This window comes from Salvelinus sp. IW2-2015, linkage group LG15 (assembly GCF_002910315.2).
Source record: "Salvelinus sp. IW2-2015 linkage group LG15, ASM291031v2, whole genome shotgun sequence".
NCBI lineage: Eukaryota > Metazoa > Chordata > Actinopteri > Salmoniformes > Salmonidae > Salvelinus > Salvelinus sp. IW2-2015.
In genome coordinates this window covers 58,631,759-58,652,426 of record NC_036855.1, presented here as the reverse complement: position 1 = coordinate 58,652,426, position 20,668 = coordinate 58,631,759, and the positions used below count along the sequence as shown (strand labels likewise).

At 41.6% G+C, this 20,668-nt stretch overlaps 2 protein-coding genes across 3 annotated transcripts; both read right to left on the bottom strand.

Moving 5' to 3' along the window:
• Positions 1-587: 587 nt before the first annotated feature.
• LOC111974564 (protein FAM219B) lies at positions 588-7,370 on the bottom strand. Its single transcript, XM_024002365.2, has 6 exons — positions 7,090-7,370; positions 3,756-3,870; positions 3,537-3,630; positions 3,359-3,436; positions 2,820-2,871; positions 588-2,503 (listed from the first exon to the last, which is right to left on the bottom strand). Exons 1-6 carry the CDS (start codon positions 7,162-7,164, stop codon positions 2,354-2,356), a joined length of 564 nt encoding a protein of 187 aa, XP_023858133.1. The 5' UTR covers positions 7,165-7,370; the 3' UTR covers positions 588-2,353.
• Positions 7,371-10,205: 2,835 nt separating this feature from the next.
• LOC111975129 (cytochrome c oxidase subunit 5A, mitochondrial) lies at positions 10,206-20,060 on the bottom strand. 2 transcript variants are annotated; one of them, XM_024003311.3, is made up of 5 exons: positions 19,908-20,056; positions 15,216-15,332; positions 14,951-15,072; positions 11,424-11,548; positions 10,206-10,339 (listed from the first exon to the last, which is right to left on the bottom strand). In XM_024003311.3, exons 1-4 carry the CDS (start codon positions 19,975-19,977, stop codon positions 11,435-11,437), a joined length of 423 nt encoding a protein of 140 aa, XP_023859079.1. In that variant the 5' UTR covers positions 19,978-20,056; the 3' UTR covers positions 10,206-10,339; positions 11,424-11,434. The 2 variants fall into 2 exon arrangements, with proteins under 2 accessions (XP_023859079.1, XP_070303404.1); XM_070447303.1 differs by lacking the exon at positions 10,206-10,339 and adding an exon at positions 12,286-12,424 and having other exon boundaries at positions 11,459-11,548; positions 19,908-20,060.
• Between the last annotated feature and the right edge of the window lie 608 nt (positions 20,061-20,668).

Here is a 20,668-nt window from a genome sequence, read left to right as displayed (position 1 = left end):
CGTTCAGTTAACGATCTATTTATTCCACATGTGTCAAACTCATTCAACAGAGCGTCGACTGGCTGTGGGTTTTCGCTCCTCCCGTGTACTTGATTGTGGAATGATTAGTAAGGAACTCCCCTTACCTGGTTGTCTAGGTCTTAATTGAAAATATAAACCAGCAGACCAGTTTGACACCCCTGACCTGCTTTATCAAGTTGTCTTTCCAATATTTTACCTTTATTTAACAAGGCAAGTCAGTTAAGAACAAATTCTTATTTTCACTGACGGTCTAGGAACAGTGGGTTAACTGCCTTGTTCCGGGGCAGAACGACAGATGTTTACCTTGTCAGCTCAGGGATTCTATCTTGCAACCTTTCGGTTACTAGTACAACGCTCTAACCACTAGGCTACCTGCCGCCCCGTAATATACCAGAATACTCAACATAAACATATTCTGCTTCCTCAACGCTGTACATCCAAACTCTTCTACATAACAAATATTTGACATAGAGATTAGATTGATAGTTCTCTGAATTCTGTGAGAATAACTTTCAATGGTGTAACATTCCCTCCAGCAAACCAGAAGAAAATTACAAAAGGACAAGTGTATATTAATTAATTATATTGAATATAGCAAAAACAATATTTATAATCAAATAAAAATAGTGTTTCCTTTACATAATAATATTTCAAGTTAATGCATTTAGCAGTCAGTAACACTTGGTATATTGTTTTAACTAGGATACAGAAGCAGATTGTCCCATTAGTTGCATAGTACAGGCAAGTGCATTTTACTGGCTACTGACTGCACCGGATGGTGATGAGTCCAATATTTATCTTTCTAGCGATACAGGTCAAGCACTCAATGGCTGCGTTTAAACAGGCAGCCCAATTCTGATGTTCTTTCTACTAAATTGGTATTTTGACCAATCATGCCAGATCTTTCCACGTCAGCTCTTTTTCAAAGCTGATGTGATTGTTCAAAAGACCAAGTGAAAAATATCAGAATTGGGTCGCTTGTGTAAACGCAGCCAGACCAACACACTTCCACATTAAGTTTGCACTGATAAACAGCAACTAGCATAGACACTTCTTATCTTTAGCCACACATGTAAGGGCTTGAGTGATGAGAATCACTCATTCTAATGCTTGACAACACAGACAGAATTCCTCAAAATGTTTAGTGTACTCACAATGTACTGCTTTCCTTTAAAACCAGAAGATACCAAAACACTAACATTAGGGTGGGAAAATGTACAATTTGCTGAGTGACATGCTAGAGAGAATGATCAAAATGTAACAGGTAGGCGACTGGTCTGTTCAGATCGCCTTCTGATATCGTATGCATGTCCATCTGAGTATCTAGTAACTACTATATGTAGTAGACCGAGAGGATCAAGTGGGTTATTGTGTTGTTGTGTACAGCATTGCCAGGAGGTAGTGGTTAACCTCAGTGACACCATGGGCTGTAATGTTACATCTAACCCGCAGGACAAGATTGACCACAGTTCTCATTGCTGTAACATAACAGTAAACAGTGCCATTTTGTAATCCTTTTACATACCACTTTTTTTGGACAAAGCATTGGAAGGCAGCCTGACATAAGAGTAAGTGCTAGTATCCCTATATCATTTAAAGCATTAATTCACATACAAGTAAACCATGTAGTGTCAAAGAGACCTAAGGGTCTGAGGTTAGACCCAAGATTAATACCAGGGATTTACAACAAAAACAGGGAATTTTAGGAAGATGGATTAAAAATTCCAAATCAATGAAGCTATAGTTATGGAATGTTCAGGTTTGTTTTCAAAGGGCTTACTTTGAAAAAAGTTAATTGGAGCAAGACAAGCTTGCAGAAAAAGCTTTAACCTTCAAACCTCTCCAGGACATTTGCTGTATGCATATTACCTTGCATATCAATTTTCTATGTTTAAATTGACCTGGGAGTGATATGCCAAAGAGGACAACAAGACAGTGACCTTCTCCATCAGGTGAATGAGTGTAGTGCATGTCCAGAGATTAATCACCCTGCACCTGTCTGAGAGGGGATGCAACGTGGTTAGCATTTAATCTAGTTCCAAAATAACACAGAGGTCAACCTTTGGGGTGACAGAGAGCCCTGCTTGGACAGTGGCTAAGGCTTTGGATGACTTCTGTCCATGCTTAAGGTTAGTTAGGGTGTAGAGAGCACTGCAAAAACAGTGGCTAGCCGTTTAAAGTGTTAGGAGGGTTCCATGCTTAGACAGTGGTAGGGTTTGGGTAACAGGAGGCCTTGCTCGACTTAAACAGTGGCTAAGGTCAGGGTAACAGAGGTCCAGTCTTTAAACAGAGAGCTGCAGGGTCAGCCAGGTCACAACACTAAGTGCCCTCCTCACTGCACAGAGCACGACGGGTACTCAGCGCAGCAGCAGGCTGAGGAACCCATGGCTTTAGGGGGAATGAGGTCCAGGTCCTCGTCATCAGGGATCTCATCCAGCCGGTATCCATCCTGCAGCAGCTGCCTGCTCAGGTCTGGGTGTACCTGCACAGAGAGGTCAACAGGTCAGCTGTGGAATGACAATTCAAAAAGGTATGCGTACAGGAGGTGTAAGAAACAGGTGTGAGGATAGGCTGGATATTTTTTTAAATGTTTTATTACACAGCCTATTTAGGCAATAATGGTGTATACTTGCATTGAATCTTGTTTAAATATGAATACATTTGTAGTTGACTATAAAGGGACAACTATTTGATATGAAAACTGAACCCTGCTCCTGATAGAGAGCACTGCTGCCCAACGAACAAGCCTTTCTATGTAGAAGCATGGTCTGAGTATAGTATACACTGGACACACTCACCTCAGCTGAAGAGTATCCTGAGGAATACTGCTCGACATCTAGCTCATCATCACTGCAAGGTCAAGACAAGATGTCATTAGGAAAACTCTTAGGCTGGGATTCAATCCAATCGAGGATTTGGACAATGTGCCATTTAAAGGGTAATTTACGATTGAGTGCTAGAGGCATCACTACAGACCCTGGTTTGATTCCAGGCTGTATCACAACCGGCCGTGATTGGGAGTCCCATAGGGCGGCGCAAAATTGGCCCAGCATCGTCTGGTTTGGCCATCATTGTAAATAAGAATTTGTTCTGACTTGCAGTTAAATAAAGGTTAAATAAAAAAACGTCCTAAATAAACATAGGGCTCTTTAGAGATTGTCTGCAGTCAGTAGTGCCTTGCCAATAGTGTTTGCCGGAGAGAGTACTTAGCACCTCTGAACTGAGTGCCAGCCATAATTAGCGCCATGTCAGATATCCACCAGCGTGTGGTCCCTAAAACACAGTGCGCCGAACGATCGGCAGATCAACATTTGGTGCCATGTGTGTAGTCCTTTACCTGTCTGATTCCAATGCTACCAGTGTATCTTCAGCGTGCTGACTCAAAGCGGCATAACCTTTGTTGAACTTCACACTTCTACAAGAGGAACAAGAAAAACTTGAAATGTAACAGCTCGAATACCTCAAATTCCATTATGCTTGCATGCACGCCTACAAACATACTTCTCTCCTCTTACCTCTTTCCTCCTTGCCTGGGCTGTTGCATCACTGGAACCCCTGAGGTAAGGCCTTTTTTCTTCATTGCTTTGCGGGCCATTTCACGGTGTTTCTCTAAAGCCAGGATTCAGTCACATGCAGAAGAACACTTTAAATAAAAACATAGGCTATGACAACACTGAAACATCACAAGACTTTAAACAGGAATTGTGTCAATCTAGGGCCAGGAATGCACTTACGTAGTTTCATGTGAATAGCTGAGGCTTTGGACATGATGTAGGGTCCCCTCTTCTCCAAAGGTCTGATGCCCCCATCTGTAGCCCTTGGTCTTGAGCTGCTGCCAGTGCCAGGACCCTTAACATGTGAAAATCAGGAATGTATGAAATAGAGGTCGACCGATTAATCGGAATGGATGATTAATTAGGGCCGATTTCAAGTTTTCATAACAATCGGTAATCGGCATTTTTAGACACCGATTGTGGCCGATTACATTGCATTCCACAAGGAGACTGCGTGGCAGGCTGACTGCCTGTTACGTGGGTGCAGCAAGAAGCCAAGGTAAGTTGCTAGCTAGCATTAAACTTATCTTATAAAAAAACAATCAATCTTAACATAATCACTAGTTAACTACACATGGTTGATGATATTACTAGTTTATCTAGCTTGTCCTGCGTTGCATATAAATTGATGCGGTGCCTGTTAATTTCTCATCGAATCACAGCCTACTTCGCCAAACGGGTGATGATTTAACAAGCGCATTCGTGAAAAAAGCACTGTCGTTGCACCAATGTGTACCTAACCATAAACATCAATTTCTTTAAACATTCACCTTTCTTTAAAATCAATACACAAGTATATATTTTTAAACCTGCATATTTAGTTAATATTGCCTGCTAACATTAATTTATTTTAACTAGGATAATTGTGTCACTTCTCTTGCGTTCCGTGCAAGCAGTCAGGGTATATGCAGCAGTTTGGGCCGCCTGGCTCGTTGCGAACTGTGTGAAGACCATTTATTCCTAACAAAGACCGTAATTAATTTGCCAGAATTGTATATAATTATGACATAACATTGAAGGTTGTGCAATGCAACAGCAATATTTAGACTTAGGGATGCCACCTGTTAGATAAAATACGGAACGGTTCCGTATTTCACTGAAAGAATAAACGGTTTGTTTTCAAAATGATCGTTTCCGGATTTGACCATATTAATGACCTAAGGCTCGTATTTCTGTGTGTTATTATGTTATAATTAAGTCTATGATTTGATATTTGATAGAGCAGTCTGACTGAGCGGTGGTAGGCAGCAGCAGGCTCGTAAGCATTCATTCAAACAGCACTTTCGTGTGTTTGCCAGCAGCTCTTCGCTGTGCTTCAAGCATTGAGCTGTTTATGACTTCAAGCCTATCAACTCCCGAGATTAGGCTGGTGTAACTGATGTAAAATGGCTAGCTAGTTAGCGGGGTGCGCGCTAATAGCGTTTCAATCGGTGACGTCACTCGTTCTGAGACCTTGAAGTAGTTGTTCCCCTTGCTCTGCAAGGGCCGCGGCTTTTGTGGAGCGATGGGTAACGATGCTTTGAGGGTGGCTGTTGTCGATGTGTTCCTGGTTCAAGCCCAGGTAGGGGCGAGGAGAGGGACGGAAGCTATACTGTTACACTGGCAATACTAAAGTGCCTATAAGAACATCCAATAGTCAAAGGTATATGAAATACAAATCGTATAGAGAGAAATAGTCCTATAATTTCTATAATAACTACAACCTAAAACTTCTTACCTGGGAATATTGAAGACTCATGTTAAAAGGAACCACCAGCTTTCATATGTTCTCATGTTCTGAGCAAGGAACTTAAAAATGTTAGTTTTTTTTTTTACATGGCACTTTCACTTTCTTCTCCAACACCTTGTTTTTGCATTATTTAAACCAAATTGTTTCATTATTAATAATGTTTCATTATTTATTTGAGGCTAAATTGATTTTATTGATGTATTATATTAAGTTAAAATAAAAGTGTTCATTCAGTATTGTTGTAATTGTCATTATTGAAAATAAAAAAATGTAAAATAAAAAAACTGATAGGCATCGGCTTTTTTTGGTCCTCCAATAATCGGTATCGGCGTTGAAAAATCATAATCGGTCGACCTCTAGTATGAAATGTCATGGCGGATTCTGTTACAAATAGAAGATCCCCGGAAGACCACTACAGGAAAACAGCCTTGCCCTAACGCTGCTAAACAACTACAAATTAGCCCTGCTATTAGCCTCTCATTTGAATCAAATAGATAACTAGCCGAGTATATTGCCACCAATTTAGAAAACACTCAATTTTAAAATAAATGTTTCGCTCCATGAAGTCATCCAACAATGTTTACGCCGGCATTTTGTCTATTTAAAATCTTCTCACATTGATCGACACAGGTGAGTGCCATCATGACACTTCCCAAAGTGTCGCTCAATGAGAGAAGATTTTAAATAGACAAGATGGCGGCATAAACATTGTTCGATTACTTCATGGAGAAAAACATTTATTTTAATAATTGAGCATTTTCTAAATGCAAATGAACCACCTGCAACTGGTCATATATATTTAAAAGATACTTCTTTGTCCAAATCGAGACCAAAAAAAGGTATAGTCAAATAAAGGTTAGTTCAAATCTATGGCGGTGGTTTGTATGGGGCTGTCCTGTAACGGACACCCAAAATCTTTGGTTATATCATAAAATCAACAGTGTAATGTTTTGATTTCAGTCGTGTTGTGTCCTTAACTTTGCGAAACTCTTCCGTTTCAATTGCTACCATAGCTATGTTTATGCAAATAATTGTCATATTTCTTCTGTAAGAAACATTTTCAATTTAGCCCTTTCCATATAGGAGGCCGCTGAGGGGCTGACGGCTAATAATGCTTGGAATGGACAGAATGGAATGGCAAACACATGGAAACCATGTTTGATGTTGTTGATACCTTTCTACCTATTCTTCTCCAGGCATTACCATGTGCCCTTACTCCCCAATTAAGATTCCACCAACCTCTTGTGCAATATAGCCATATTCCCACGAGTGTAAAGGGTTAACGGAATAGTTAAGATTACACAAGATGTTTTGAAATAGCAAAATAACGATATTGGTGTGTATTCTACACAGTTGAACATATCCTCTTTTTAATATTTGTTAGTGAACCTAAAGTTGCTGGATGCGGCAAGTAGTCAAGCTGATAAGAGCGTTGGGCCAGTAACCAAAAGGTCGCTGGTTCGAATGCCCGAGCCAAGCTGACTAGGTGGAAAATATACCGGTGTGCCCTTGAGCAAGGCACTTATCCAGAGCAATTAGGTTTAAGAGCGTATTCTAAATGACAAATGTAAATAACGTTCTCATTATCTGGTGTACAATCTGTAGCTACTATGGTTAGTTTACACAAACGTAGCTAGCTAACGTTCGCAGTAAACCGTAAATAACAAGCATAGTAACGTTATACGCTGAGAGAATGGTAGCAAGGTTGGCTGTCATTTGAAAACAGAGTTGCCAGATATCAGATTGCGTGTTGTTATTGGTTAGCGAGCTAGCCAAAGCAGTTACCGGCGTCAAAACTTGGGACTCGGGGACTGCAGCAAGGAGAGTATCCCTCTCCTGTTCCTCCATAATGTTGTTCATGTTGGTGGGAATGTTCACGCTTTACACGCTAAAACAGGCATGTTGACTGTATTTCCAACCATCCATGAAAGGATGTCTTATCGCTGCTGTCTTTCACTCCTGCTAGCTAGTCTAAGGACCACTTCCGCTTCCTGTCAACAGAAGCCTTGGACTACTTTCACCGTCCTTCCTTCATCCCTACCCCATGACATCAGAAACCACAAGGTGGGAGAACTTCAGTGGTAGCAAACAGGTAACAAACCTTTCTGGTGATCGTATTTTTATTTAACCAGGAAGGGCTCATTGAGATTTGAAATCTATTTTTCAAGAGCGTCCTGGCTAAGATAGTAAACACAATTACAGACATGAAAAACTACAAGTAATCTTGTAAAAACCATAGAATTCACAAGAGTATAACAAAATCATAAAACAGCAAAATTAAAAACATTGACAGGTCAGAGAATAAGCCTCAAACCTTCATCGGTGATTTAAAAACACCAATCGGGACAAATTCTTCCAGTTTAAAAGTATTTTGTAAGGCGTTCCAAGTCGATGGCGCAGAGTACATAAAAGCCCTTTTACCAAATTCAGTTCGGACATTTGGAACGAAGAGAGTACCCACCACATTTATGAACAATAAAAATGCCCAAATAAAATGGTAGTAAACCCAAAATGGCTTTGTAAATAAAAGTATACCAGTGACTTGAAAAGGCCAGCCAACCCTGGTATATAAAGTGCAGTGGTGTGTAAGGGTTTTGCAGTTTAAAATACATCTCAATGCGCCATGGTAAAGGGTGTCAATTGATCTCAAACACTGAGTGGAAGCATTCATATATAAAATATCCCCATAGTCTAGTAAAGGCATAAATGTAGCTAATACTAGCCTCCTGGCTTCAACAGAAAAACGGGCCTTATCCCTAAAATAAAATCCCAACTTCAGCCTAAATTCTTTTGTAAATTGTTGAATATGCAATTTAAGAGGCCATCAATTAAATTTCCAAGATATTTATGAGGTTAGTCTCAATCAGATGTATTTCTTGCTTTAGAAAACACCATTAGTTTAGTTGTCAGTATTGAGGATAAGCTTCAATTGACACAAGGTATGTTGAACAGTATATAAAAAGCAGTTTGCAAGTTCTGGAAAGCTTTTGTGCGAGATGAGGCACAACAATAAATAACAGTATCATCAACATAAAAGTTAAGTTGTGCATTTTGCACATTTGTCTAAATAATTTATATAAATAGTGAATAAGAAAGGACCAAGTACAGAGCCCTGGGGCACACCATTACAGACAATTTAAGACATGAGCCCATCAAATTGAGTGCACTGAGTTCTATCAGACAGATAGTTAGCAAACCATGCAACTGCATGCTCCGAAAGACCTACACTCAACAATCTCTGCCTCAGTATAGCATGATCAACTGTATCAAAACCCTTAGAGATAAATAAAAAGTTAGACACTGTGCTATTTTTTTGTCAAGGGCTTGAAGCCCGACTGGTACATTGATAAAATAGTATATAAAAACTATTTTAGCTGTTCACTCAAGGGTTTCAAGTATTTTCAACAGGGGTGACAGATTTGAGATTGGCCTATAATTATTTAAAAGAGTTGGATCTCCCCCTTTTAAAAGTGGTAGGACAAATGCTGATTCCCAGATCTTTGGAATGTCATTATATTCCAGGGTTAGAGTGAACGGATTTGTAAGTGGTTCAGCTATGAAATCAGCTGCCAGATTTAAAAAGCAGGGATCAAGAAGATCAGGACCTGCAGACTTTCTCTGATCTTTATGTACCTCCTGCACGTAGAACGGCAAAAAGCTCAAAGTTTGACCAGCTCTCGCTGGTTCATCCACACAGGGTTGTACAGAGACAGAGAACACTGAATCAAACAGCCTACCAGATGATACAAAGTGCTAATTGAAACATTTCAGTTTTGTAATATACAGCAACAGTCCTTCAATACACATGATAGTAATTCATTAACATTACTGTTTCCAGACATACTTAGCCTTCCAAATCTTTCTAGGGTCATTCAGGTTATCAGTGGTAACAGACATAAAATATTCAGACTTGGCCTTCCTGAGAAGAAAATAACTTGTTTCTTAACTGCCTAAAAAGAAGCCAATCAGTATTATCATAGTCATTATCAAATTGTGTCAGATCAGTGCAATATTCAACAAAAAGGGGCCACCAAACAGAGATAGTGCAAAACTACCTTTAGGCTAGCACCTATTGATGAAGGAAACTTCTTCCCGGGTGCCTTTTGTTAAGAGCCCCAACGCTTGCTCTTAATGTTGACACACATCGCTTGCGGTAAGGTTTTGGAAATAAGGAACGTATGTTATCATTCATATCAGCGTGAAATAATTTTGAAAAAACGAAATGGTTAAATAAACACCTTTAGGGTTAGTGTTTCCACACAGCCATATCACCATGTTTACAACACTTGACGACCACCAGTGCTATTTAGCAATCTAGCATGTGTAACGTTAACTGGGAGGACGCACACAGCATATGGATCTGTGCAAGTCTGCTAGCTAATGTTACAGTAAGTAGTTTTATTTGGAAGATTAGTTCGCAAAAATGAGAGTTAAGGGCCATATCGTTCAAAAACCGGTCCATAAGCAATGACTGACGTGTAACAGCCAGCCGTGGGCGAAGCTACCCGCTGAACACCCTACCGAGAGAAGGGTTTGAGAGCTAGTGCAAAACCTGACAGAATAACAGGACCCCTCTGCATTGAATCAAAGTGAATGCTGACCAAACACATTGTTGGAATTGATCCCTTTGTCCTCAACTTTCTTGAACTACTATCTTATCAGTTTCAACACAGCAGTGTTCTGAGGTGCATCAAAGCACATACTACTAGATAAGTTAAATGTTTGGGTCTGCCATACGTTCATGTAAACATAAGATTATCAGTGTGTTGTGTATGTCAGTGGTCTGACAAAAGCCTATAATGGATTTAATTGAACAAACGTTTGTTTGGAAATTGAACATTGAGACCTTTGAATGAATGGGTTACATGCCAGTAAATCAACCTTACCATTGAGACAGCAGAATCAATAGATATTTCTTTATTAAATCCATAATTTTGTACACAACAGGAGAGTGTGGATTAAATCAACATCACAGACACCAGGACAAGGCAGAGACTTGAAGAGAAGTGGTTCATCTCGTTGGACACCAGATGACCTGAGGGTAAATGAAAAGGAAACATTTAATTCATTATTTAAAATTAAGAGAATTGTAAAGGGCCCCGAAGATGTAACATGCGTTTCCCAAAACACCATGCAGAGAGAGAACGTTCTCTAAGTGTGTCGTTGAGGCATGTATATACTGATAGGATCGAAAGAAAGGCAGCGCTGCTCTTGGGCCAGCTTTCTCCATTGAAATCTTACTTTAAAGCTGCAGTATGTAACTTTCTGGCCAACACAACCAAGTTCACATAGAAATGGGTTATAGATCTGTCACTCATTGAAAGCAAGTCTAAGAAGCGGTAGATCTGTTATGTGCGCTATATCTATGCTTCCCGGTCTTAAGTTTAGTTTTAGCATCTTTTGGTTTTGTACACCAGCTTCAAATTGGTGAAGACTATTTTTGGTTATGGAAAAGTAATTTCAGAGCAGTACAATGACTGCTTGCTTTATCAAACTGAAATTAGGCAAACTATTTGAATTTTAGCAACCAGGAAATGGCAGAGCGATTTTCTGCACATTGCACCTTTTTAACATTAGAATTATTACATAATACTGACGCTGTATCAGCTCCTAGAGATATTATCCCCTACAGCTGCTAATATTGAGGCAGCTTATTCTAATGCACTAATTAAAACTCGAATGAACATAATTGATTTCAATATAGGCCAATGTAGCCTATACTGTAGGTAGGCTATTTGTCTTTTGATGCAGTCATCTCGGGTTTCATGTGAAGATCTTGATTCTTCGCTTGTTTAACATTTACAGAGACATTGCCAACTTCGTTGTTAAGTTATCTGGGGTCACAGACTGATAAACATTTTGATTCTATGTTTAGCAGAGATCTGTGTATAACGTCACACGGTAGGGGGGAAAACACATTTAACGATGCACTTCCCTGTTCTACGAGTGGTCTGAGGCAGTTGGTAAATAAAATGTTTAAGTGCAGCTTCAATAAAAATCTTGGGACACAACTCAGATTTAATGATGCCCCTACAAAGGTTGTAACGATGAACTTAGCCTTAAAATGCTTTTGAGAAACCGGGGCCAGAGCATTTGTTTTTCAATGTGTAAGCACTCACCCAGAGGATGTCTATAATATGTCCATGCCCAGATCCTCAGGTGTGGAGATACCCAGCTCAATCAGAGTGGGCTGCAGTTCTTGAATCAGGTATGGGTAGATATCTTTGTGGGGACCAGATTTGTCCTGTTAAAGAGAGGACGATAAAATTCACCATAGGGAATATTACAAAAAAGGCATACAGGTTGAAGACTATCATTCTAGAAGTTTCCTAAATTACTAGTATATTATGTGAATAAATTCAAAAGGAAATGAAATCCAACTTATTTTACATGTTAAACGCCTTTTCACAAGAAAATGACATACAGAACAAAAATATAAACGCAACATGTAAAGTGTTGGTCCCATGAGCTGAAATAAGATCCCAGAAATGTTCCATATGTGCAAAAAGCGAATTTTTCTCAAATGTTTACATCCCTGTTAGTGAGCATCTTTTTATTTTACCAGGCAAGTCAGTTAAGAACAAATTCTTATTTTCAATGACAGCCTAGGAACAGTGGGTTAACTGCCTTGTTCAGGGGCAGAACGACATTTTTACCTTGTCAGCTCGGAGATTCAATCTTGCAACCTTTCAGTTACTAGTCCAACACTCTAACCACTAGGCTACCTGCCGCCCCAGCATTGCTGCTTTGCCAAGATAATCCATCCACCTGACAGGTGTGGCATATAAAGAAGCTGATTAAACAGCATGATCATTACACAGGTGCACTTTGTGCTGGGGACAAAAAGGCCACTCAAATGTGCAGTTTTGTCACAACACAATGCCACAGATGTCTCAAGTTGAGGGAGCGTGCAATTGGCATACTGAAAACAGGAACGTCAACCAGAGCTGTTGCCAGAGAATTTAATGTTTGTTTCTCTACCATAAGCTGCCTCCAACATCGTTTTAGAGAATTTGGCAGTACGTCCAACCGGTCTCACAACCACGTGTAACCGCACCAGCCCAGGACCTCCACATCCGGCTTCTTCACCTGCGGGATTGTCTGAGACCAGCCACCCGATCTGCTGATGAAACGGGAGTATTTCTGTCTGTAATAAAGCCCCTTTGTGGGGAAAAACTGTGTCTGATTGGCTGGGCCTATGCCCTCCAAGGCCCACCCATGCTGTGCCCCTGCCCAGTCATGTGAATCCATAGATTAGGGCCCAATTCATTTTAATTGACCGATTTCCTTATATGAACTGTAACTCATTGAAATTGTTGCATTTCTTTATTCAGTATAGCATAAAAATAGATTATGCTGGGAACCTTCCAGCTAGTCAAATAAAAAAATGTAAAAAGTCAGCTACGTTGAAAGTGTGAGGTATTAGTACACCTACTAATTAAGGAGTTTGACTGTTCTTTTTGAACAGCTAGGTGGCTCATGTGAGGATTAAAGTCTGCTTCCACCAAATATAAGAAATAGCCCAAACACTAAAAGTCAATAGTACGGTTCCCCTGAAATAAGCAGTGTTTTTCAAAGCTACAGGAATGTTAAATGTACTTTATTAGTGGATTTGTCTGTGAATGGAAGTCATTTAAATAATTTATGCTCAGTAATCTGTACAATTTTCAAATTTAACCACCTGGAACAAAAACACCCGAATATGATAAACATGTAGAATGTCTCACCCATGTGGAAGCTAGGTGAATTGCAATTGCACACTTGGGAGCCAGGCCCACCCAATCAGAATGAGTTTTCCCCCACAAAAGACATTTATTACAGACAGAAAAACTCCTCAATTTCTGGGATTTTATTTCAGCTCATGAAACATGGGTCCAACGCTTTACATGTTGCATTTATATTTTTGTTCAGTATATTATGGACATTTTCTGAAATTACAATGCAGAAATTGAAATTATTTTCCATTTAGACATATGATATAAAAGCAGTGAGTATATCCACACTTATGTAGTTCTGTCCTTGAGCTGTTCTTGTCTATTATGTCATGTTTAATGTGTGGACCCACGTGAAGTGTAGCTACTGCTTTCACGACAGCTAATGGGGATCCTAATACAGTGCAGTCAAAGTATTCAGACCCCTTGACTTTTTCCACAGTTACATTACAGCCTTATTCTAAAATGGATGAAAGTTGTTTCCCCCCCTCAATCTACTCACAATACGCCATAATGACAAAGCAAAAACAGGTTTACAAATTTGATATATCAATCTCTCAATATAAAAATAATTAACATATGTATTCAGACCCTTCACTCAGTACTTTGTTTAAGCACCTTTGGCAGCGATTACAGCCTCGTGTCTTCTTGGGTATGAGGCTACAAGCTTGGCAGAGTTTCTCGCATTCTTCTCTGCAGATCCTCTCATGCTCTGTCAGGTTGGATGGGGAGCGTTGCTGCACAGCTATTTTCAGGTCTCTCCAGAGATGTTCGATCGGGTTCAAGTCCGGGCTCTGGCTGGGCCACTCAAGGAGATTCAGAGACTTGTCCCGAAGCCACTCCTGCATGGTCTTGGCTGTGTGCTTACGGTCCTGAGCGCTCTGGAGCAGGAGTTCAAGGTTTTGTACTTTGCTCCGTTCATCTTTCCCTTGACCCTGACAAGTCTCCCAGTCCCTACCACTGAAAAACATCCCCACAGCATGGTGCTGCCACCACCATGCTTCACTGTAGGGATGGTGCCAGGTTTCCTCCAGGCATGACGCTTGGCATTCAGGCCAAAAGAGTTCAATCTTGGTTTCATCAGACCAGAAAATCTTGTTTCTCATGGTCAGCGTGCTTTTAGGTGCCTTTTGGCAAACTCATAGCGGGCTGTCATATGCCTTTTTACTGAGTGGTGGCTTCCGTCTGGCCACTCTACCATAAAGGCCTGATTGGCGGAGTGCTGCAGAGATGGCTGTCCTTCTGGAAGGTTATCCCATCTCCACAGAGGAACTCTGGAGCGCTGTCAATGACCATCGGGTTCTTGGTCACCTCCCTGACCAAGGCCCTTCTCCCACGATTGATGTTTGGCCGGGCGGCCATCTCTAGGAAGTCTTGGCGGTTCCAAACTTCTTCTATTTAATATTGATTGAGGCCACTGAGTTCTTGGGGACCTTCAATGCTGCAGACATTTTTGGTACCTTCCCCAGATCTGTGCCTCAACACAATCCTGTCTCGGAGCTCTACGGACAATTCATTCGACCTCATGGCTAGGACCTTATATAGACCGTTGTGTTGTGCCTTTCCAAATCATGTCCAATCAATAGAATTTACCACAGGTGGACTCCAAGTTGTAGAAACATCTCAAGGATGCTCAATGGAAACAGGATACACCCTGAGCTCAATTTCAAGTCTCATAGCAAAGGGTCTGAATAATTATGTAAATAAGGTATGTTTATTCTTAATAACTGTTTTCGCTTTCATTATTGTGTGTAGATTGGGGGGGGGGGGGGGATCATTTAATCCATTTTAGAATAAGGCTATCGTAACAATGTGGAAAATGTCAAGGGGTCTGAACACTTTCTGACTGCACTTATACAATTCCAAAATATATACACGTTTATTTTATTGAGATGACTTCACTAGGAGTTGGTAGGGGAAGCTGTGTAGCTCACCTTGACTGCCTCGAGGATGCGGATAGCACTGGCCAAGTCATTCAACCTTCGGCAAGCACGAAGAGCTGAGTCGAGGATTTTGGGTTCAGGTACCAGGTCGTAGCCAATTAATGTGTTCATGCCTATGGGATTCAAGCATACTCTGTTATACATTTTCTTCTCTCCAAATGTTATAGTTTTAAAATGTAATCTGGCTATCCGCTAGTCTCCAACTCAAGGACACTCGGCAAAAGTGCAAACTTATTTTCAATAATCTTTAGATCACCTTTCTTCAGCTCCCAGGCATCAATGTCTGGCTTGCTGAAATAAGTGACCCAACGGGCATCGAACTCCTCATCTGTCTCCACCTTGGCATGGGAGTAGCATCGGGAGGCCAAAGGAGCTGCAACATAGAAAACAAACATTAGATAATATAGAGGTCGAGGCCTATTCTTAGATGCTTGACTGAAAAAAAATATACACACACTTCAATTCTCATGAAAAAGCAGGTGAGCCATAACCTACACCTGCTGTCAGACATGTCATCTCACTACCAGCTGATTTCAAATGTGATTTTTGCAGCCCAGGATGTTGTTTTGAGGGGAAACTGACCTGTAAACATCACATGCATAATTGCAATATCAAATGAAATTGTATTTGTCACATGCACAGAACACCTTAGTCAAATGCTTACTTACAAGGCAGTAAAAAAAAAAAAAAAAGACCCCCTGTATAAAGAATAAGAAATAAACAATGAAAGAGCAGCAGTAAAATAAGAAGTGAGGCTATATACAGGGGGTACCAGTACAGAGTCAATGTGCGGGGGCACTGGTTAGTCGAGGTAATATGTACATGTAGAGTTATTAAAGTGACTATGGATAGATGAGAGTAGCAGCAGTATAAAAGAAGGCGGGATACAAGTAATCAGGGTAGCCATTTGATTAGATGTTCAGGAGTCTTATGGCTTGGCGGGGTAGAAGCTGTTTAGAAGCCTCTTGGACCTAGACTTGGTGCTCCGGTAACACATGCCATGCGGTAGCAGAGAACAGTCTGTCTAGGGTTGCTGGAGTCTTTGACAGTTTTTAGGGCCATCCTCTGACACCGCCTGGGATAGAGGTCCTGGATGGCAGGAAGCTTGGCCCCAGTGATGTACTAGGCCGTACGCACCAGCCTCTGTAGTGCCTTGCGGTCGGAGGCCGAGCAGTTGCCATACCAGACAGTGATGCAACCAGTCAGAATGCTCTCGGTGGTGCAGCTGTAGAACCTTTTGAGGGTCTGATGACCCATGACAAATCTTTTCAGTCTCCCGAGAGGAAATAGAGTCGTGCCCTCTTCACGACTGTCTTGGTGTGCTTGGACCATGTTAGTTTGTTGGTGATGTGGAAGCCAAGGATCTTGAAGCTCTCAACCTGCTCCACTACAGCCCTGTCGATGAGAATGGGGGCGCGCTCAGTACTCTTTTTCCTGTAGTACACAATCATCTCCTTTGTCTTGATCACGTTGAGGGAGAGGTTGCTGTCCTGGCACCACACGGCCAGGTTTCTGACCTCCTCCCTATAGGCTCTCTCATAGTTGTCGTTTGTCACTGTTGTGTCATTGGCAAACTTAATGATGGTGTTGGAGTTGTGCCTGGCCGTGCAGTCATGAGTGAACAGGGAGTACAGGAGGGGACTGAGCACGTACCCCTGAGGGGCCTCCGTGTTGAGGATCAGCGTGGCGGATGTGTTGTTACCTAACCTTACCACCTGGGTGCGACCCGTCAGGAAGTCCAGGATCCAGTTGCAGAGGGAGGTGTTTAGTCCCAGGGTCCTTACCTTATTGATGAGCTTTGAGGGCACTATGGTGTTGAACGCTGAGCTGTAGTCAATGAATAGCATTCTCACATAGGTGTTCCTTTTGTCCAGGTGGGAAAGGGTAGTGTGGAGTGCAATAGAGATTGCATCATCTGTGGATCTGTTAGGGCAGTATGCAAATTGGAGTGGGTCTAGGGTTTCTGGGATAATGGTGATGTGAGCCATGACCAGCCTTTCAAAGCACTTCATGGCTACAGACGTGAGTGCTACGGGTCGGTAGTCATTTAGGCAGGTTACCTTTGTGTTCTTGGGCACAGAGACTATGGTGGTCTGCTTGAAACATGTTGGTATTAGACTCAGACAGGGAGAGGTTGAAAATGTCAGTGAAGACACTTGCCAGTTGGTCAGCGCATGCTCAGAATACACGTCCTTGTGAATGTTGACCTGTTTTAAAGGTCGGCTGCGGAGAATGGCAGGTAGCCTAGTGGTTAGAGCGTTGGACTAGTAACCGAAAGGTTGCATGATCGAATCCCTGAGCTGACAAGGTAAAAAAATAAAATAATCTGTTGTTCTGCCCCTGAACAAGGCAGTTAACACACTGTTCCTAGGCCGCCAATGAAAATAAGAATGTGTTCTTAACTGACTTGCCTAGTTAAATAAAGGTAAAAAAAATTAAAGGAGCGTGATCAGTCATCCGGAACAGCTGATGCTCTCATGCATGTTTCAGTGTTACTTGCCTCGAAGCGAGCATAGAAGTAATTTAGCTCGTCTGGGAGGCTCGTGTCACCGGGCAGCTCTCTGCATTATCCCAATTTGGCTTTGCAGGGAAGGAATGTCTATTTACAGCAGTCCGGCTAACTGGGTCAGAGGTCAATGCCAAGACACTTAATATATTTTGACAGCCCAAATCTAGCCATAACTGAGTGTAAACAGATCAAAAGCAGTAGATGGTGTAGGACATGATCATACACTGGTTTGACCGCAAGGTCTAGAGTTTCTGCGCATTGTTGTGCACCAGTGTTGCCAACTTAGCGACTTAGTCCCTATATTTAGCGAGTATTCAGACCCCTTTAGCCACACATTTATTAAAAAAATTAAAAAATTAATGTAAGACTAGCGACAAATCTAGCAACTTTTTCCTGGCGTTATTGGAGACTGACGTGAAAGCACGTATTGTTCTTACTCTTCTCAACGAGCAGAGGGTGCTGCTGTGGCCCCACCCCTGTCCCAAAGCACTCACAGGCGGCCCAGTCCTCACGCAGCAGTCCCTCCCAGCTGCAGTCAGAGCAGGAGATGTTCACCCCTCCGCATCCAGACTGCAAATGAATCACGCATGCGGGAAGCCGCCGCTGGCTGATCACGCCCTGGCTTACATTCAGGGCGGGATGCAAATGTAAAATGTTCCGTCTAAAATAAAATCACTGCACAAAAATAAATCACTGCATTTGACTCACACAGCCTCAGTCACTTACTCACCTTGTCCACTGTGTGTGTGCCTCTGGCATAAGCTGGCTAGCTCATGTCTGTCTAAACTGTACGCTCAAAAATACAGAAAGGAGTGGGAATCAAACCCTGAATTCAAAGGCTGGTTGAAGCCGTTTATTGGAGATGATACACGGGCATACTGCCTGTATTGTAAGGCTGATTTCTACACCAAACTTAGTGATGTAAAAAAAAAACACACGACAACTCAAAAGGCGAAGCCTTATAACAGTTCCACCCAAAACAAGCTGCCATTTATGGTTTAAATAATTGACTGCAAAAAAGGCTGAGGCCACCATGGCATTAGCTATCGCTGAACACTGTTCCATGCTGGCATGTGATCACATTGGAGAAGCATGTAGAGCTGCTTTCTCAGACTCCATTGCTGCTACCCACTTCAAAATGCACAGGACAAAGTGCACAGAAATGATTAATGGTGTTCTAGCACCATACCTTCTGAAAAAGTTGGTAGCAGATGTGGGTGACCAGCGTTTCAGCCTCCTCGATGAGTCCACGGATGTAAGTGTTTCTAAGTACCTGGGCACATCAGCTGCTTACTCATTTAAGTCAGCTCCCTCAGTTGCTGAACCTGCCATAGAGAGCCTTGACCAAAATGACGATGACCCACTCTTTCTGTGAGACAGCACAGCATGTGTGTGTGTGAGGGGGGTCTGAAAAAAAAACTATTAACCTGAATTAGGGCCAGACTAGTTACCATAATTTTCTCACATTGCCATTGACAGTTTTTTCTAATGTCTCTTTTTGATCCATTTAGATTGTATACAAAAAAATGTTAAAAAGGTTATGGTTAAAAAGGTTCATGTTTTACTGTGACTTGTTGTAGGCTCCTAAGTGGACCAGAAGGTTAAAAACCAAACCAAATTAAGAAAAATACAAATACAAAAAAAATAAGTAACTCCGCCAGAGTGTCTCTTTTGGGTCACTTTTGCCAGTCCCAAGCCCGGATAAAGGAGGAGTGTTGGAATTGTGACATAAAAAAAACCAAGAATCGACAGATGAAAGTTCTAAACATATTTAGGGTGTTTTTTACTAAATGTGTCTCTCCCGCGACGTTATTCCTACAGCGTCCATCACAATTATATATAATGTACATGGCCAATTATGCAAATTAGGCGATGACGTCATTTGGCGACTTCTAGGACAGCCAATAGCTACTTTCCTTACTGAGGAGTTGGCAACACTGTTGTGACTCCCTCAAAACCGAAGCATGGGTCATCACAAGGACACATGCAAGTTTACTAGCTGTCTGATGGTTCTATACATTCACACTGGATATGGCATCAATTTAAGAACGTGAAAACTCTACACTATTTATGGACACCAAGAAATGTTACTTTAGATCAAATGAAAATCAATGTAACCCTGACGCAAACGTTAGTCCCATTGACTTAGCTTTAGCTAGCTCTATAACTAATGCCATCTAGTCTAATCAGCGGTGTATGATCAGAATACATTTGTGACTTCATATACTTACCGCAATGCTTCGAATTTGCCTAAACGTTCAAACTATATATATCATGTCGAGTTTTGTAAAGACTACCGTAACGTTACATACCATTTACGACTAACGTTAGCTAGCTAGCTTGGTGGCTACTTGCTATGGACAACTGGCAAGCTAACACGAAAGGCAAACCGTTTTATGAATAAATAAGACAATTAATAGGCTTTGCCGTCAGTCCTACCCGAGTAGCATGGTCGTGTCCGCGTTAAACTCCGTATCCCAGAGGTTGAAAGTCGAACAGCTCTGAACATCTTGCCGACCGGTGAGAATCAGTGGCTAACGGTGTCGTATGCTAAGAAACCGATTGAGGGACATTGAAAAGGGAAGCAATTGCGTCTGCGCAAAACCCAGGGCCTACGTGCTAGGAGACAACCGCGCGACAGAGTGTGGTAGGCTGTTAGCCTCATGTTTGGTGGTCTTAACTGCCATTTGGAAATAAATGCATACAATGCACATACACCTTCAGGTAATACATTCAACCCAGGGTCGTTGCAATATAATTGCAGTAAATACACACTCCCATAGCAGTGTTAACCTGCCTAACGCAGTAAATAAACTGCTAGGCTACATTACCCACTGATAACTGGGGCATTCGAAGGTCTAAGGCATTGCATCTCAGTGCTAGAGGTGTGACTACAGACCCTGGTTCGATTCAAGGCTGTATTACAATCGGCCGTGATTGGGAGTCCCATAGGGCGGCGCACAATTGGCCCAGCGTCCTTAGGGTTTGGCCGGGGTAGGCCGTCATTTAGTAAATAAGAATTTGTTCTTAACTGGCTTACCTAGTTAAATAAAAACACTGCATTGCTTGCAATATGGTTTTGGAAGCATATAAACGTATCTTTCCTATCAGTGAGAAATCATTTTCGAAAAACAAAGCCTCAATTGATACACACCATTTTATAGGGTTAGGTTCCCAGACGGCCATATGTCCATGTTACA

What these genes read in the sequence shown, in the direction of transcription:
- LOC111975129 (XM_070447303.1), bottom strand. Translation starts at nt 19,977, where the DNA reads ATGTTCAGAGCTGTTCGACTTTCAACCTCTGGGATACGGAGTTTAACG. An exon ending in GACACGACCATGCTACTCGG is followed by an intron (nt 15,333 to 19,907) that starts GTAGGACTGACG and finishes TCTATGTTGCAG; the next exon opens with CTCCTTTGGCCTCCCGATGC. An exon ending in GATGTTGGAGGCAGCTTATG is followed by an intron (nt 11,549 to 12,285) that starts GTAGAGAAACAA and finishes TCTCTTTAACAG; the next exon opens with GACAAATCTGGTCCCCACAA.
- LOC111974564 (XM_024002365.2), bottom strand. Translation starts at nt 7,164, where the DNA reads ATGAACAACATTATGGAGGAACAGGAGAGGGATACTCTCCTTGCTGCA. An exon ending in AGCTATTCACATGAAACTAC is followed by an intron (nt 3,631 to 3,755) that starts GTAAGTGCATTC and finishes TCCTGGCTTTAG; the next exon opens with AGAAACACCGTGAAATGGCC. An exon ending in CCCAGGCAAGGAGGAAAGAG is followed by an intron (nt 3,437 to 3,536) that starts GTAAGAGGAGAG and finishes TTCCTCTTGTAG; the next exon opens with AAGTGTGAAGTTCAACAAAG.